This window comes from Sapajus apella, unplaced genomic scaffold (genome assembly GCF_009761245.1).
Source record: "Sapajus apella isolate SASKATOON/1434 unplaced genomic scaffold, GSC_monkey_1.0 scaffold75, whole genome shotgun sequence".
NCBI lineage: Eukaryota > Metazoa > Chordata > Mammalia > Primates > Cebidae > Sapajus > Sapajus apella.
The window spans coordinates 4,631,811-4,649,300 of NW_022437015.1; the positions used below are offsets into that span (position 1 = coordinate 4,631,811).

The 17,490-nt window shown below is 40.8% G+C and overlaps 1 protein-coding gene across 1 annotated transcript in view; it reads right to left on the reverse strand.

The window, feature by feature from the left end:
* Positions 1–15,800: 15,800 nt before the first annotated feature.
* The window catches only part of MAGT1 (magnesium transporter 1), a 62,179-nt gene continuing 60,489 nt past the window's right edge, over positions 15,801–17,490 (reverse strand). The window contains exon 10 of the mRNA XM_032251346.1: positions 15,801–16,147. Coding sequence (XP_032107237.1) covers positions 16,132–16,147 — 16 coding nt within the window. The 3' untranslated portion in view covers positions 15,801–16,131. The remainder of the gene's footprint in view (positions 16,148–17,490) is intronic.

Below are 17,490 nucleotides of genomic sequence, written 5' to 3' on the forward strand. Positions count from 1 at the left end.
CTGAACCCAGGAGGCGGAGGTTGCGGTGAGCCGAGATCGCGCCATTGCACTCCAGCCTGGGTAACATGAGTGAAACCCGGTCTCTAAAAAAAAAAAAAAAAAAAAAAAAGATAATACATCATGATCAAGTAAGTTTCATACCAGGGATGCAGGGATGGTTTAACATGTGCAAGTCAATAAATGTGATACATCACATAAACAGAAATAAAACCAGCTTAGGCTGGGCGTGGTGGCTCACACCTGTAATCCCAGCACTTTGGGAGGCGGAGGCGGGTGGATCGCCTGAGGTCAGGAGTCTGAAAGCAGCCTGGTGAATATGGTGAAACCCTGTCTCTACTAAAAATACAAAAATAAGCAGAGAGTAGGAATGGCAGTGCATGCCTGTAATCCCAGCTACTCGGGAGGCTGAGGCAGGAGAATTGCTTGAAGCCATGAGGAAGATGTTGCAGTGTGCCGAGATCATGCCACTGCACTCCAGCCCAGACAACAAAGTAAGACTCTGCCTTAAAAAAAAAAAAAAAAAAGTATGATCATCTCAGTAGATACAGCAAAAGCATTTGACAAAATTCAGCATCCCTTTATGGTAAAAATCCTCAGCAAAATTGGCAAAGAAGGGACATACCTCAAGGTAGTAAAAGCCATCTATGACAAACCTACATCCAATATCATACTGAACAGGGAAAAGTTTAAAGCATTTCCCCTGAGAATGGGAATAAGACAAAGATGCCCAGTTTGACCACTTCTATTCAACATAGTAAAACAAGCCCTGGCCAGAGCAATCAGACAAGAGAAAGAAATAAAGGGCATTCAAATTGATAAAGAGGAAGTCAAACTCTTGCTGTTTGCCAATGATATGATTGTATACCTAGAACCCTAAAGACTCATCCAAAAAGCTCCTAGATCTGGTAAATGAATTCAGTAACATTTCAGGACACAAAATCAATATATGCAAATCAGTAGCACTGCTGTGCACTAACGACGACAAAACTGAGAATCAAACCAAGAACTCAACCCCTTTTACAACAGCTCCAAATAAAATAAAATACTTAGGAATATACTTAACAAAGGAGGTGAAAGATCTCTACAAGGAAAACGACGATACACTGCTGACAAAACTTACAGATGACACAAACAAATGGAAGCACATCTCATGCTCATGGATGGGTAGAATAAATATAGTGAGAATGACCAATATTTTGAAATAATTTTCAAAAGCAACCTACATATTCAATGCAATTACCATCAAAATATCATCATCATTCTTCACAGAATTTTAAAAAAATCCTAAAATTCATATGGAACTAAAAAAGAGCCCACATAATCAAAAGCAATACCAAGCAAAAAGAACAAATCTGGAGGCATCACATTACCTGACTTCAAACTATACTACAAGGGTCTGGTTACCAAAACAGCATGGTAATGGTATAAAAATAGGCATGTAGCCTGGGCACAGTGACTCATGCCTGTAATCCCAGCACTTTGGGAGGCCAAGGCAGGCAGATCATTTGAGGTGAGGAGTCTAAGACCAGCCTGACCAACATGGTGAAACTCCTTCTACGCCAAAATTCAAAAATTAGCCGGGCTTGGTGGCAAGAGCTTCTAATCTCAGCTATTCAGGAGGCTGAGGCAGGAGAATCACTTGGACCCAGGAGGCAGAGATTGCAGTCAGCAGAGATCTCACCATTGCACACCAGTCTGGGCGACAGAGTAAGACTCCACCTAAAAAAAAAAAAAAAAGGCATGTAGACCAATGGAACAGAATAAAGAGCCCAGAAATAAAGCCAAATGCTCATATCCAACTTATTTTTGACAAAACAAACAAAAACATAAAGTGGGGAAAGATCACCCTATTCAACAGATGGTGCTGGGATAATTGGCTAGCCACATGTAGAAGAATGAAACTGGATCCTCATCTCTTAGTTTATATAAAAATCAACTCAAGGTAGATCAAAGACTTAAATCTAAGACCTGAAACCATAAAAATTCTAGAAGATAACATCAGAAAAACTCTTCTAGAAATTGGATTAGGCAAAGAGTTCATGACCAAGAACCCAAAAGCAAATGCAACAAAAGCAAAAGTAAATAGATGAGACCTAAAAGGCGTCTGCACAGCAAAAGAAACAATCAGCAGATTAAACAGACAACCGAGAGTGGAAGAAAATATTCACAAACTGCATCCAACAAAGGGCCAATATCCAGAATATACAAGGAATTCAAGTCAGCAAAAAAATAATAATAATAATCCCATCAAAAAGTGGGCCAAGGACGTGAACAGACAATTCCCAAAAGAAAATACACAAAAGGCCAACAAACATATGAAAAAATACTCATTGCCGGGCGCGGTGGCTCAAGCCTGTAATCCCAGCACTTTGGGAGGCCGAGGCGGGTGGATCACGAGGTCAAGAGATCGAGACCATCCTGGTCAACATGGTGAAACCCCGTCTCTACTAAAAATACAAAAAATTAGCTGGGCATGGTGGCGCGTGCCTGTAATCCCAGCTACTCAGGAGGCTGAGAGAGGAGAATTGCCTGAACTCGGGAGACGGAGGTTGCGGTGAGCCGAGATCGCGCCCTTGCACTCCAGCCTGGGTAACAAGAGCGAAACTCCATCTCAAAAAAAAAAAAGAAAAAAAAAAAAAAAAAAAAGAAAAAATACTCATCATCACTAATTATTAGGGAAATGCAAATTCAAACCACAATGAGATACCACCTTACTCCTGCAAGAATGGCCATTACTAAAAAGTCAAAAGATAATAGATGTTGGCATGGATGTCATGAAAAGGGAACACTTTTACACTGCTGGGGAGAGTGTAAATAGTATGAAGATTCCTTAAAGAACTAAAAGTAGAATTACCATTCAATCCAGCAATCCCACTACTGTGTATCTAACCAAAGGAAGAGAAGTCATTATATGAAAAAGACACTTGCACACACATGTTTACAGCAGCACAATTTGCAACTACAAAAATATGGAACCAGACTAAATGCACATTGACCAGTGAGTAGATAAAGGAATGTCGTATATATACACCATGGAATACTACTTAGTCATAAAAAGGAATGAAATAATGGCATTCTGGCTAGGCACAGTGGCTCATGCCTGTAATCTCAACACTGTGGGAGGCCAGGAGGGCAGATTGCTTGAGCTCAGGAGTTTGAGACCAGCCCGGGCAACACAGCAAAAACCCATCTCTAATAAAAATACAAAAATTAGTTGGGCATGATGGCACATGCCTGTAATCTCAGCTCCTTGAGGAGCTGAGGTGGGAGAATTGCTTGAGCTGGAGAGGTTGAGGCTGCAGTGAGCAGAGATGGCACCACTGCACTCCAGCTGGGGTGACAGAGTGAGACTCTGTCTCAGAAAAGAAAGAGAAAGAAAGAAAGAAAAGAAAGAAAGAAAGAGGGAGGGAGGGAGGAAGGAGAGAGAGAGAGAGAAAGAAAGAAAAAGAAAGAAAAAAAGAGAAAAAAAAAAAAAAGAAAGAGAAAGAAAAAGAAAGAGAAAGAAAGAAAAGAAAAAGAAAGAAGGAAAGAAAGAAAGAGAAAGAAAAGAAAAGAAAGAAGAAAGAAGAAAAAAAGAAAAAAGAGAAAGAAAAGAAAAAGAAAGAAAGAAGGAAAGAAAGAAAGAAAGAAAGAAAGAAAGAAAGAGAAAAGAAAGAAAGAAAGAAAAAGAAAGAAAGAACGAAAGAAAGAAAAGAAAGAAAGAGGGCGGGCGCAGTGGCTCACGCCTGTAATCCCAGCACTTTGGGAGGCCAAGGCGGACAGATCACCTGAGGTCAGGAGGTCGAGACCAGCCTGAACAATATGGTGAAACCCCCGTCTTAAAAAATAATAATAAAGAAAGAAAGAGAGCCGGGCGAGGTGGCTCACGCCTGTAATCCCAGCACTTTGGGAGGCTGAGGCGGGTGGATCACGAGGTCAAGAGATCGAGACCATCCTGGTCAACATGGTGAAACCCCGTCTCTACTAAAAATACAAAAAATCGGCTGGGCATGGTGGCACGTGCCTGTAATCCCAGCTACTCAGGAGGCTGAGGCAGGAGAATTGCCTGAACCCAGGAGGCGGAGGTTGCGATGAGCCGAGATCGCGCCATTGCACTCCAGCCTGGGTAACTAGAGCGAAACTCCGTCTAAAAAAAAAAAAAAAAAAAAGAAAGAGAGAGGAAGGAAGGAAGGGGCATTCACAGCAACCTGGATGGAGTTGGAGACCATTAATCTAAGGGAAGTAACTAAGGAATGGAAAACCAAATATTGTATATTCTCTCTTATAAGTAGGAGCTAAGCTAGGAGGACACAAAGGCATAAGACTGATATAATAGACTTTGGAGACTCAGGGGAAAGGATGCTGGAGGGGGATGGGGTAAAAGAATACACATTGGGTACAGTGTACACTGCATAGGTGATGGGTGCGCCAAAATCTCAGAAATCATTACTAAAGAACTTATCTATGTAACCAAAACCCACCTGTTCTCACAATACTATTGAAATAAAATAAATTTTTTAAAAAAGAAATGAATATGAATAAACATGAATATGTCAATTGACATTATCCAGTCTAATTCCTTATTTCTCACTACACACAAAAATCAACTAAAAAGGTACTCACGGCGGGCGCGGTGGCTCACGCCTGTAATCCCAGCACTTTGGGAGGCCGAGGCGGGTGGATCACGAGGTCAAGAGATCAAGACCATCCTGGTCAACATGGTGAAACCCCGTCTCTACTAAAAATACAAAAAATTAGCTGGGCATGGTGGCGCGTGCCTGTAGTCCCAGCTACTCAGGAGGCTGAGGCAGGAGAATTGCCTGAACCCAGGAGGCGGAGGGTGCGGTGAGCCGAGATCGTGCCATTGCACTCCAGCCTGGGTAACGAGCGAAACTCCGTCTCAAAAAAATATATATATATAATATAATAATAATAATAATAATACCAAAATGAAGATTTCATGAGATGTTTGGCATAGACATCTATTTCTCAGAGTGGATGAATTTAACACTTGGATGCTGAATTTATTAGAGTACAGATTTCATGAAAAGAGCACAAATTTCATTATATAATATATAAACCAAAAAATATAGGCCAGGCATGGTGTCTCACGCCTGTAATTCCAGCACTTTGGGAAGCTGAGGTAGGTGGATCACTTGAAGACAGGAGTTTGAGACCAGCCTGGCCAACGTGGTGAAACCCCATCTCTACTAAAAATACAAAAATTAACCGGGCATGGTGGTGTGCACCTGTAATTCCAACTGCTCAGGAGGCTAAGGCAGGAGAATCACTTGAACCCAGGAGGCAGAGGTTACAGATCATGCCACTGCACTCCAGCCTGGGTGACAGAGCAAGACTCTGTCTCATTAAATAAATAAATAGGTAAAACTTCAAGTACCATGTAACTCTTTGATTCAGGATGTAAATGACTCGGACTTAAGACTTTTAAGTACTGAAATGATACTATATCAATAAAAATACTTATCTTGGCATTTTAGCCAAGATAAAAAAAATAGTTTCAAAAAATCTATCTTGTCAACTAATCATCCTTTAAAAATTCAATCTCTGGTTGCTGAAGCCTTCTCCCTTCCCCTCCTACCTCAAGAAAGTGATTACAACCTTCTCTGTACCCACGTTATAACACATATTTTTCGACTAGTGCAGAATATTGCCTTTGTTTACATTTGTCTTATCCACCAAACATAAACTGAGAGTAAAGATCTTTTTTTTCCTTCTTTATTCAATCTGTGAAAATTTACTGAACATGTACTATGCAGGCATATTAGAAAGTGAGCATCTAAAGAGGGGTAAGACAGTAACCCCTTCTCAAGTGGGAGACGGGACAATTAAAAGATGGAGTAACAAAGATCAACATGTACTGAAGAACAGAGGGAGGGTATAGAACCCAAACGGGGAAGTCAGAAAAGCTTCCAACAAGTTGTTTAAGCTGTGTTTGAAGGGGGAGAAAGCATTTCATCAATTTTGTTTGAAAAACATTGGAAAAAACCCCTTCAGACCCTATGTTCTGCAGCTGTATCTGTTACAGGAAAGGGGTCCCGATCCATACCCCAAGAGAGGGTTCTTGGATCTCACGCAAGAAAGAATTCAGGGCAAGTCTGAAGTGCAAAGTAAAAGAAAGTTTATCAAGAAAGTAAAGTTGTACTTTTCACCAACTACTACATAGACAGAGTAGGGTGTTCCTGAAAGTAAGAGGAGGAACGCATCCAGTCTAGGCACAATGCCTGTATATATGGGGAGATGTGCTCTGCTACAAGGGTTTGTGATAAAGGTTTAATTTTAGTTACTATATACATATATATATTATTATTTTTTTGAGCTGGATTCTTGCTCTGTCACCCAGGCTGGAGTGCAGTGGCACGATCTCGGCTCACTGCAACCTCCACCTCCCAGGTCCAAGCGATTCTCCTGTCTCAGTCTCCTGAGTAGCTGGATTACAGGTGCACACCACCACATCCCGCTAAGTTCGGTATTTTTAGTAGAGACAGGGTTTCACCATGTTGGTCAGGCTGGTCTTGAACTCTTGACCTCAAGTGATCCGCCCACCTTGGCCTCCCAAAGTGCTGGGATTACAGGCATGAGCCACCTCACCCGGCTTTAATTACTATGTTTTACAAGAATCAATATTGTTATCTTTAAAGCAAAATTAGGAATGCCTTTCTTCCTTAGATATCGGGATATCTGGAAACTCCCTAGTCTGGGTGTGTTTAGTAAACATTATTAATTTGTTCCCTTAACCTTCAACACCTAGAGCCTAGAAATGCCTGAATTTCTGTGTATGTAGCACAGCAAGCTCCAGCCTCATTTTCCTAGCCCTCACTCAAAATGGAGTTGCTCTGGTTCAAACACCTCTGACATATCTCCCCCCTCCCTTTACAAGAGGATCCTTAATCCTAAGGGTTGTAGAGGGACCAAGATCCATCTTTTATAACTTCATGCTGAATAGGGGCGAAGATATTCCTGCTTAACTGTTAGGGTCTCTTGCATTTAGGGTAGAGCAAAGCTCAGTCAGAGAGTGTTGGTATGGTGAAGGTCATTCATAGCTTCAAGTTCCGACAAAAGGTGATATCTAGAAGATTAATGTGTCCAATTTAAGAAGGCGTTGAGTGAGCCTGTCTTGCATTCCTACACAAAGAGTACAACTGCAATATATTCCACAACAGCAAAGCAAAATAAGTAAAATCATTCCAAGTAACAGAAATGCTGTCCAAGAACCAAGCTGATATAGGGTCGACTGACAGGACATCAATGGCAGAGATATGAATGTCTAAAGCTTTCATACCTGGGTAATATTACGTGAATAGTCTGGAACATACACACAACATTCGGTTTTTATCAAAGCGCAAGGTGTCCCTTTGGCCACTGTTAAAATGTTCACATACCCAACAGTTTGTTTGATTATGCAGACAGGCTAAAGTCTGTGCCCACTCAGTAAATAAGCTACTCTCTCCATGATTCCAACTTCTTTCCAAAAGTAGAATGCCAGTCCATATCTTTCTATTACCCATCACTTTCATATCTTCTCAACAGTAGTCGGAGGTCACTGATTGGTTCACAGGAATAAATGGGATCAGTCTCTTGTGTTCTGTTGGCCTGTGGGACTTCATTAAGAGACAGTTTTAATTCCAGATAAGTGAACTCAGCTGCTTATTCCCAAAAGTTTAACTGCAGTTGGGGTGCTAAAGAGAACTTGATAGGGTCCCTTTCATTTTGGGGAAAATTGATCTGCTGGGGAATCCTTCCTTCCAAGTTTTTAATAGGATCCAATCTCCCAGCTGGGTTGTAACAAGATTCTCTTCCTTAGTGGGGTAAGGGAGTCTTTAATTTCCATATTCAAGGAGTGCCTTTTGCACTTGTCCTAAGTTGATCATTCAATTCTGTAGTTTGAAAGTATCTAATCTATTAGGAGGTCCGCAGTTAAGAAAAGCCTTCCATACATTATTTCAAAAGGGCTGAGCTGCAGATTTCCCTTAGGGGCCACTCTAACCTGTAATAAAGCTACAGGTAATAAAGACAGCCAGGTTTCTGATGTTTCTTGGCATAGTTTAGCAAGAGTCCTTTTTAGGGTTTAACTCTTTCTACTTTCCCTGAAGACTATGGTTTCCACGCTGAGTGAAGGTGCTGCTGAATGCCTAGGGCTGAAGATACATTTTGGGTAACTGTCTCTGTGAAAGATTGACCATTATCGCTCTGTAAGCCTTAGGCAGCCCAAATCTAGGAATTATTTCCTTCAGGAGGAGTTTAGAAATGCCTCTGACACATCTACTGGTCACAAAGCCATGAGCAGGCACAATAAGCTGGAAGGTTTAGAACAAATGGGTCATTTCTGAGCCTGGATATTGGATAGAGCTGACACATCTTAATGAGATTTTCCCAGCTGGATGTCATTATTTATGAAGCACTCACTGGAATATATTAATACAAATCATCACTGATGCTGTAGGCAAGGTTTAGCCAAATGTGCTTAAACTATCACCCAAAAGTGGCTGAAGACCATCTCCCAACTTTTCTACCATGAGTCATACTCTATTCAGCTGTATTCATATTTTCAGGACCCACATGAAAGAACAAATACTAAGTGGTGTCAGTGGAGATGTACCAATACAGGTTTGGGACCCAGGCACTGGTATTACCAAAAACTGTAGTAAAATATGCATAAAATTTACCATTCTAACTTTTTTTTAGGAGATGGGGATCTTGCTGTGTTGCCCACATTGGAGTGCAGCAGCTATTCACAGGCAGGATCATAGCACACTGCGGCCTTGAACTTCTCAGCTCAAATGACCCTCCTGCCTCAGCCTCCGGAGTGGCTGGCACTAAGATGCACACCACTGTGTTCAGCTTAATCATTTAAAAATATACATTTAGTAGTGTTAAGTGTATTCACATTGTTATGCAACCAATTTCCAGAACTCTTTTCGTCTTGCAAAGCTGAAACTCTACACCCATTAAACAACTCCCCAATCCCCCTTCTCCCCAGCCCCTGGCAACCACCTTTCTTCTTTCTGTCTCTATGAATTTGACTACTTTAGGTACCTAATATAAATGGAATTATACGGTATTTGTCTTTTTGTGACTGGCTTATTCACTTAGCATCATGGCCTCAAGATTCTTCCATGTTGTAGAATGAACTTTCTTCCTCTTTAAGGCGGAATAATGTCCCATTGTAGGTATATACCACATTTTATCTATCTATTCATTCATGGATGGACACTTGGGTTGCTTCTACCTTTCGGCTGTTGTGAATAATGCTACTATGAACATGAGCATACAAGTATCTTTTCAAGTCCCTGCTTTCAATTCCTTTGAGTATATACCCTAAAGTGGAATTGGTGGACTCTGGTAATTTGATTTTTAATTTTTTGAGGCAATTCTAGATTGTTTTCTATAGTGGCTACAACATTTTACATTTCCACCAATGGTGCACAAAGGTTACAAATTCTCTATATCCTTGCCAATATTTTGTGGTGGTGTTTTTTGTTTTAGAGACAGGCTATTGCTGTTGCTCAGATTGGAGTGCAGTGGCATGATCATAGCTCACTCTAACTTCAAACTTCTGGGCTCAAGCGATCTTCCTGCCTCAGCCTCCTGAGTAGCTAGGACTACAGGTGACTGTTTTTTTTGATAGTAGCCATCCTAATGGTATGAGGTGGTATCTCATTCTGGTTTTGATTTGCATTTCCCTTCTTATTAGTGACAGGCATTCATATTAAACTCCCTTATTATGCACAGGCAAAGTGAGAACACAGAGTTTAAGGGATGTACAGACACAAAGTTCTGAAGAGCAATCTCTAGGCGATTGTTCCTGCCTCTTTTCTCAATAAAAGTCTGTCTCTGTGATGATTAATATTGTCAACTTGATTGAAGGATGCAAAGTATTGTTCCTGGGTGTGTCCGTGAGGGTGTTGCCAAAGGAGATTAACATTTGAGTCAATTCACTGGGAGAGGCAGACCCATTCTCAATTTGGGTGGGCGCCATCTAATTTGCTGCCAGCGCGGCTAGAATAAAGCAGGCAGAAGAACATGGAAGGACTTCACTTGCTGTCTTCCGGCCTTCATCTTTCTCCCGTGCTGGATGCTTCGTGCCGTTGAACATTGGACTCCAAGTTCTTCAGCTTTTAGACTCTTGGATTTACACTGGTGGTTTGCCAGGGGCTCTTGGGCCTTCAGCCACAGACTGAGGCTGCCCTGTTGGTTTCCCTACTTTTGAGGTTTTGGGACATAGACTGACTTCCTTGCTCCTCAGCTTGCAGATGGCCTATTGTGGGACTTCACCTTGTGATCGTCACTTGTGAGAGTCAATATTCCTTAATAAACTCCCCCTGGCTGGGCACGATGGCTCATGCCTGTAATCCCAACACTTTGGGAGGCCGGGGTGAGCAGATCACAAGGTCAGGAGTTCAAGACCAGCCTGGCCAACATGATGAAACCCCATTTCTACTAAAAATACAAAAGTTAGCCAGGCACGGTAGCATGTGCCTGTAATCCCAGGTACTCGGGAGGCTGAAGCAGGAGAATTGCTTGATTCTAGGAGGCAGAGGTTGTGGTGAGCTGAGATCGAGACACTGCCCTCCAGCCTGGGCAACAGAGCGACTCTGTCTCAAACAAACAAAAACAAAGTGTCGAACTACTGGCCTCAAAGTGATCCATCCACCTCGTCCTCTTAAAGTGCTGGGATCATAGGCATGAGCCACTGTGCCCGGCCTAAACTCCCCTTCATATATACATCTATCCTATTAGTTCTGTTCCTCTAGAGAACCCTAATACAGTCTCCCCACCTAAATCTTACTTTTACAGATTAATGGTAGATCAAACTCCTTCTTTAGGAAGTCTGCTCACTAGGGAAACATCTCTCTCATTAGGACTCTTCCCCCAGCAACCTAGATGTCAGGAAGCAATCCCAGTGAGCATGAACTACAGCAAGGGTGTCCAATCTTTTGGCTTCCCTGGGCCACATTGGAAGAATTGCCTTGGGCCACCCATAAAGTACCCTAACACTAATGATAGCTGATGAACTAAAAAAAAAAAAAAATCACAAAAAAATCTCATAATGTTTTAATTAAGTTTATGAATTTGTGTTGGGCTGCATTCAAAGCCATCCTGGGTCACATGCAGCCCATGGGCTGTGGGTTGAACTACAGTATGGTTTCCAAGTGTCCATGGAGTAATTTGCAGCTACACTTGCAATGTAATCCGTAGGGAATTTGCAGCTAAATAGGAAACCTGTAGGCATTTCCCTGGAATAAACTTCAGTAAATTGCTTCACTTCTCTATGGCAGGTTTCTTCAGTAGTCAAAATGAAGGGGCTGATTTAAACGGTATCTAAGGTCCTTTTGGCTTTGACTTTCTGTTCCAACAGCATACTATTACAGTTGCTGATCTCATTCCCGCTCAGAATTGGGCAGAACCCAAGTAAATCTAGACCTCGAGGCTGGGTGCGGTAGCTCATGCAGGTAATCCTAGCACTTTAGGAGACTGAGATTGGTGGATCACATGAGGTCAAAAGTTTGAGACCAGGCTTATCAACATGGTGAAACCCTGTCTCTACTAAAAATACAAAAATTAGCCAGGAGTGGGTGGTGCTTGCCTGTAGTCCCAGCTACTCCGGAGGCTGAGACATAAGAATCACTTGAACTTGGGAGGCGGAGGCTGCAGTGAGCCGAGATTGCCCCACTGCACTACAGCCTGGGTGACAATGTGAGACTCCATCTCAAAAAAAAAATCATATTAATGTATTGGTTCCAGTATGGTTTGGATCTTCATCCCTACCCAAATCTCACATCCAATTATAATTCCCGATGTTGGAGGTGGGGCCTGGTGGGAAATGGGGCCTGGTGGGAAATGGCTGGATGGGGGCAGGTTTCTCATGAATGATTTAATACCATCCCTTAAGTACTGTTCTTGAGTGAGTTCTCGAAAGATCTGGTCATTGGAAAGTGTGTGGCAACTCTCCCCGCCTTTTTGCTCCTGCTCTGGCCATGTGATGTGTTGGCTCCCCATTTGCCTTCCACCATAAGTTTCCTGAGGCCTCCCCAAAAGTTGAGCAGATGCCAGCATAATGCTTCCTGTACACCTGCAGAACTTCAAGCCAATTAAACCTCTTTTCTTTAAAAATTACCCAATCTCAGGTATTTCTTTACAGCAATGCAAGAATGGTCTAATACAACTTCCAAGTGCATCCTTTCCAAAAAATATTTCAATGCGTATTAAATAATTTCTAGTGATAACGGCCTCCACCAGCATTTCCTAGCTTCAGAAATCTGACTGCAGAACATCCTGCATTTCAAATAATTTTAATTCAGCACCAAATGTGGATATAAAATATTATTTATTCAAATTTAAATGCATCTTTAATATTTTGCATAATAGAACAATAGAGTAGGAAGTACTACTAAGGTAATTTAGTCTAATACACTCTACTTAGTATAAAGAAGTAAGTTCAAAGAGGTTCAGGTGACACCTCTGGTCATATAGCTAGACAGGAACAGAGCAAGGGCTAAAAGCCAGATCTCTTTACTTCCTGTTCAGTGTTTCCACTCCATGTTTGCAAATGAGCTGCTGTCTAGTTTCATATAACCTGATAATCTGCCAGGGTAAATTTCAAACCAAGTTTTTATTACCAAAAGGAAATTATCTAGTCAAGGAATGTTCACTGTCTGGGATGAAAGGTAGATCGATTATTGCAAACAGTTATTTATCTACTGATGTTGGTTGTTTTGACTAACCTAATGGGTAACAACATTAATGAGGGACAGATTCCTAGAAGAATATATCCCAATCTAGAAATACTTAAAGAAACTGTCCCATCAAACTGTCCTTAGGACAATATGAAATTTAAATGAATTTAATTATAACTTCAAAATGAAATATCTTAATTTAAAAATTCTAGTTTAGTGTTTAAAAATCACTCCTCTTTAGACGGTAATCAAATACTCAGAATTTAGATTGTAAAAGTTTATTGATACGGTCAAAAAGCAAACAGCCAGACATTTGGTTATCTTTACTACTATAATGTGTCATTCTGAATAGTATCTTAAAAATGCATAACAAATGATATTTAAACCCTTACTAGAAAAGTAAATGAAGAGTCTACTTAAGGCACTTCATATGAAAGCTAATTCAAAGTTTTCACAAAAGTAACACTATTTTATAAGTGTAGTAAATTAGCTTTCCACAGATTTTAACCAGAATGCTGCCCTTCTCCTTACAGAAGAATGTGCTCTTAAAAGGAGAAAAAGCAAATACAAAAACCTGTCATTCTGTCAATGTTCATGGTAAATTATCTGGAACTATACAGATTACGTGGCAGTAGTATTCCCCTGATCAATCTGTACAAATCAGGGCATCTTCATACAAGTCTCATAAGAACCACAGCATAGATTTGGCCTGAGACAGGTATAAGAATAGCAGATAAGGAATTCAGAATCTCACAACATACAGGTGAGTCATTAACAAAAAATGGCTCCATTAAAGAATAAAAGGTCAACCATATCCCCTCATCCATGAAATCTAGTAATGAAAAACAAAAAATCCCACATAACATATTTCTTCTGAGACTACTATAATATCCATCTCTTTCTGCAAAGCACATGGCAGGGTTATTAGATGGTAAATAGCAGGAGGCAGTCATAGTATCTTTTTAATGTAATACTTGTAAGACTTCCTTGAAATTATTTTTTCACAATTACAATTCTCCTATTTCCACAATAGTGGCATTTCAGGTTACTCTTTATAACTATGGGGGAGGTTATAGTTAGATATAACGATAACCATGAAAACATTCTTCACAGAAATGGTTAGCACATATGGTTATTTTCACTAACAGAATAAAGAGACGAAATTAAAAAAAAAACCCTCCAAATTTGTACTTTGTTTCTCTACCCAAAGGAAGAGAATAAAGGCTAACATAACAGCAAAACATAGAAGAGCTTTCAAGAAATACTTAATTTCTATATATAGGCAACAAATCAATATTTTGATTTTCCTTTCCCACTCTAAGGGATTCCTTTTCTTTCTTTCTGTCTTTTTATTTTTTTTTAAACAGAGTCTCGCTTTGTTGCCAGGCTCAAGTGCAGTGGTGAGATCTAGGCTCACTGCAACCTCTGTCTCCTGGGTTCAAGTGATTCTTGTGCTTCAGCCTCCCAAGTAGCTGGGATTACAGGAGTCCACCACCACACCCAGCTGATTTTTGTATTTTTAGTAGAGACGAGGTTTCACCATGTTGGCCAGGCTGGTCTTGATCTCCTGACCTCGTGATCCGCCTGCCTTGGTCTCCCAAAGTGCTGGAACTATAGGCATGAGCCACCATGCCCAGCCAGGGAGTCCTTTTCTAACTGAGCCTATTTTTCTCTTAGGCACAAATGGAATAAGTGACAAACTCTAATTTGCAGAAACATTTTAGACCATGTATAAGTTACATTAATTTTACCACTAAGCTATATTTTTATTACAGATAGGTCACCTTAAAAGAAAACTAAGGAGATGGAATGAATCTGAAATCTTTCCAAATACAAGGTAGTTAACACCATGCTCAGGCAGAAGTCATAATCCTGTATTTAGAGATACTTTTTTTTTTTTTTTTTGAGACAAGGTCTCACTCTGTCACCCAGGATGGAGTGCAGTGGCGTGACCTCAGCTCACTGCAATCTCCGCCTCCCAGGTTTAAGTGAGTCTCGTGCTCAGCCTCCCAAGTAGCTAGGATTACAGGCATGAGCCACCAAGCCCTGCTAATTTTTGTATTTTTAGTAGAGATGGTGTTTTGCCTTGTTGGCCAGGCTGGTCTTAAACTCCTGGCCTCAAACAATCCACCTGCCTCAGCCTCCCAATAGAGGTTCTTTTTCATGTTCACAGCTATGGAGAAGCACAGGCAGTGCTGGTGTGGTAGCTCACACGTCATCCTCGCACTTTGGGAGACCAAGGTGGGTGGATCACTTGAGCCCAGGAGTTCAAGACCAGCCTGAACAGCTTGTCAAAACCCCATCTCTACTAAAAATACAAAAAATTAGCCTGGCGTAGTGGTGCACACCTGTAAATCCCAGCTACTTGGGAGGCTAAGGCAGGAGAATCGCTTGAACTTGGGAGCCAGAGTTTGCAGTCAGTCAAGCTCACGCCACTGCACTCCAGCCTGTGTGACACAGTGAGATGCTGTCTCAAGAAACAAAAAAACAAAACAAAACAAAACAAAAACAATCACAGACAGCATTGTATTTCAGTAGGAAATATGCAAGGAGGAGGAGAACTGTCTTTCTGAGGGCTAGACTTGTGCTCTGAAGAATGGTGTTCCAGGCCGGGCGCGGTGGCTCAAGCCTGTAATCCCAGCACTTTGGGAGGCCGAGGCGGGTGGATCACGAGGTCAAGAGATCGAGACCATCCTGGCCAACATGGTGAAACCCCGTCTCTACTAAAAATACAAAAAATTAGCTGGGCATGGTGGTGCGTGCCTGTAATCCCAGCTACTCAGGAGGCTGAGGCAGGAGAATTGCCTGAACCCGGGAGGCGGAGGTTGCGGTGAGCCGAGATCGCGCCATTATACTCCAGCCTGGGTAACATGAGTGAAACTCGGTCTCAAAAAAAAAAAAAAAAAAAAAGAATGGTGTTCCATTTTCAGAAGACCATATGGCACATATAATTTTTCTACCCAAAAGGAAAGATGTGTAAAGTATACACATCCATGCAAAGATGGAAAAGCTAAGAATGAATTTCTGATGTAGTTATCTGTAATAGGCATATGTGGGAACACCGAGTCAGGACTTACTTTCCCCATCTTTGGATAAGGCAATATAAAATCAGATGATCAAGTTAACTAAAGTAGTTTTGAGCTTTGTTCTAACTAAAACAAAGTAGTAGTTTTACCAATTTTATAATATACTTACTTCTACTAAATTAAATGTTCCATAAAGTTCACTGGGAAGAGAAAGTTAAGAGGAGAATCATTTTCAAATACCTCATGATTTTGACGGAAAATTGCTTGTTAAGGCACTACACATCATCTTTGGTTAAATGATTAACTATTTAAATCACTTGAAAAAAAGAGGTAATACAAAATATACAAGTTGCATTTTTCTTTTCAAACACACATGACTTTTGTTTTTCAATTTCCAGTACTCCAGTGTCTGTGTATCTCTGGGATCCTTTTTAACTCATCAGAAAGCTGAAACAAAAATATATACCAATCAATTAGTATCTGAAAGAAAAGTAGGCTTTACCTGTAACCACTAAGCAATATCTTGGTTTTAACAGATAAAAGAGCATTTTTGTACATATGTGATCATCTTTGGGCATCAATAACAAATCGTGAGAAACACTGAGAGACCCATTAGTCTTATGACAAAAGGAAACAGAATAACCTCAAGTTAAAATATCTCCTGAACAGAGACACTAATTAATAATCTTATTTTTTTCTTCTTCTTTTTTTGTTTTTTAGAGATGGGGTCTCGCTATGTTGCTCAGTCTGGTCTGGGACTCCCAGGCTCAAGTGAACATCCTGCCTTAGCCTTCTGAGTAGCTGGGACTACAGGCACATGCTATTGAATCAACACTGCTGATCAAATAATTAACAGAAGTCCCAGCAAAATTACCCTCACATTCCAGTTATTATTCTGTAGACGATACATTATTATAATTATTATTTTTGAGATGGGGTCTCACTCTATTACCCAGACTGGAGTGCAATGGCACTTTATTTCTAAAAAAAAAAAAAAAAAAAAAGTAGCGGTGAGAAGTTTTTAAAAACATTTAAAAAATCATTTCTTCTTCAAAAGAAAGTATAGTATGCAGACAAGGAGCTATGTGAATAGATAATGGTATAAAATGTTCTAATCATTATGTATTATAGAGATTTCTAGAATAAATTAGGTGATGGCAGAATAAACCTAAAAGATGTTCCTGACAAATCACATACAAATATTGCCCATTATAATTATCTTAAATTTTATATGCAACATATCTGAATTACAGCCGTCTGAGCATGGTGGCTAATGCCTATAATTCCAGCTCTCTGGGAGGCTGAGCAGAATTGCTTGCAGTCAGGAGTTCAAGACCAGGCTGGGCAACATAGCAAGACTATCTTTACAAAAAATAAAAATATTAGCTGGGTGTGGTCATGTGCAACTGTAGTCCTAGCTACTTGGGAAGCTGAGGTGAAATGATTGCATGAGCTCAGGAGTTCAAGGTTACAATGAACTATGAACACGCCACTACACTTCTGCCTGAGTGACAGAACAAGGCCCTGTCTCTAAAGATAAATGGATAGGCTGGACGTGGCTTCCTGCTATAATCCCAGCACTTTGGGAGGCCAAGGCAGGTAGATCACTTGAAGTCAGGTGTTCAAGACCATCCTGACCAACATGGTGAAACCCTGTTTCTACTAAAAATAAAAAAATTAGCTGGGCATGGTGGCACACGCCTGTAATTTCAGCTACTGGGAGCCTGAGGCAGGAGAATCACTTGAACCCGGGAGGCGGAGGTTGCAGTAGGCCAAGATTGTGCCATTGC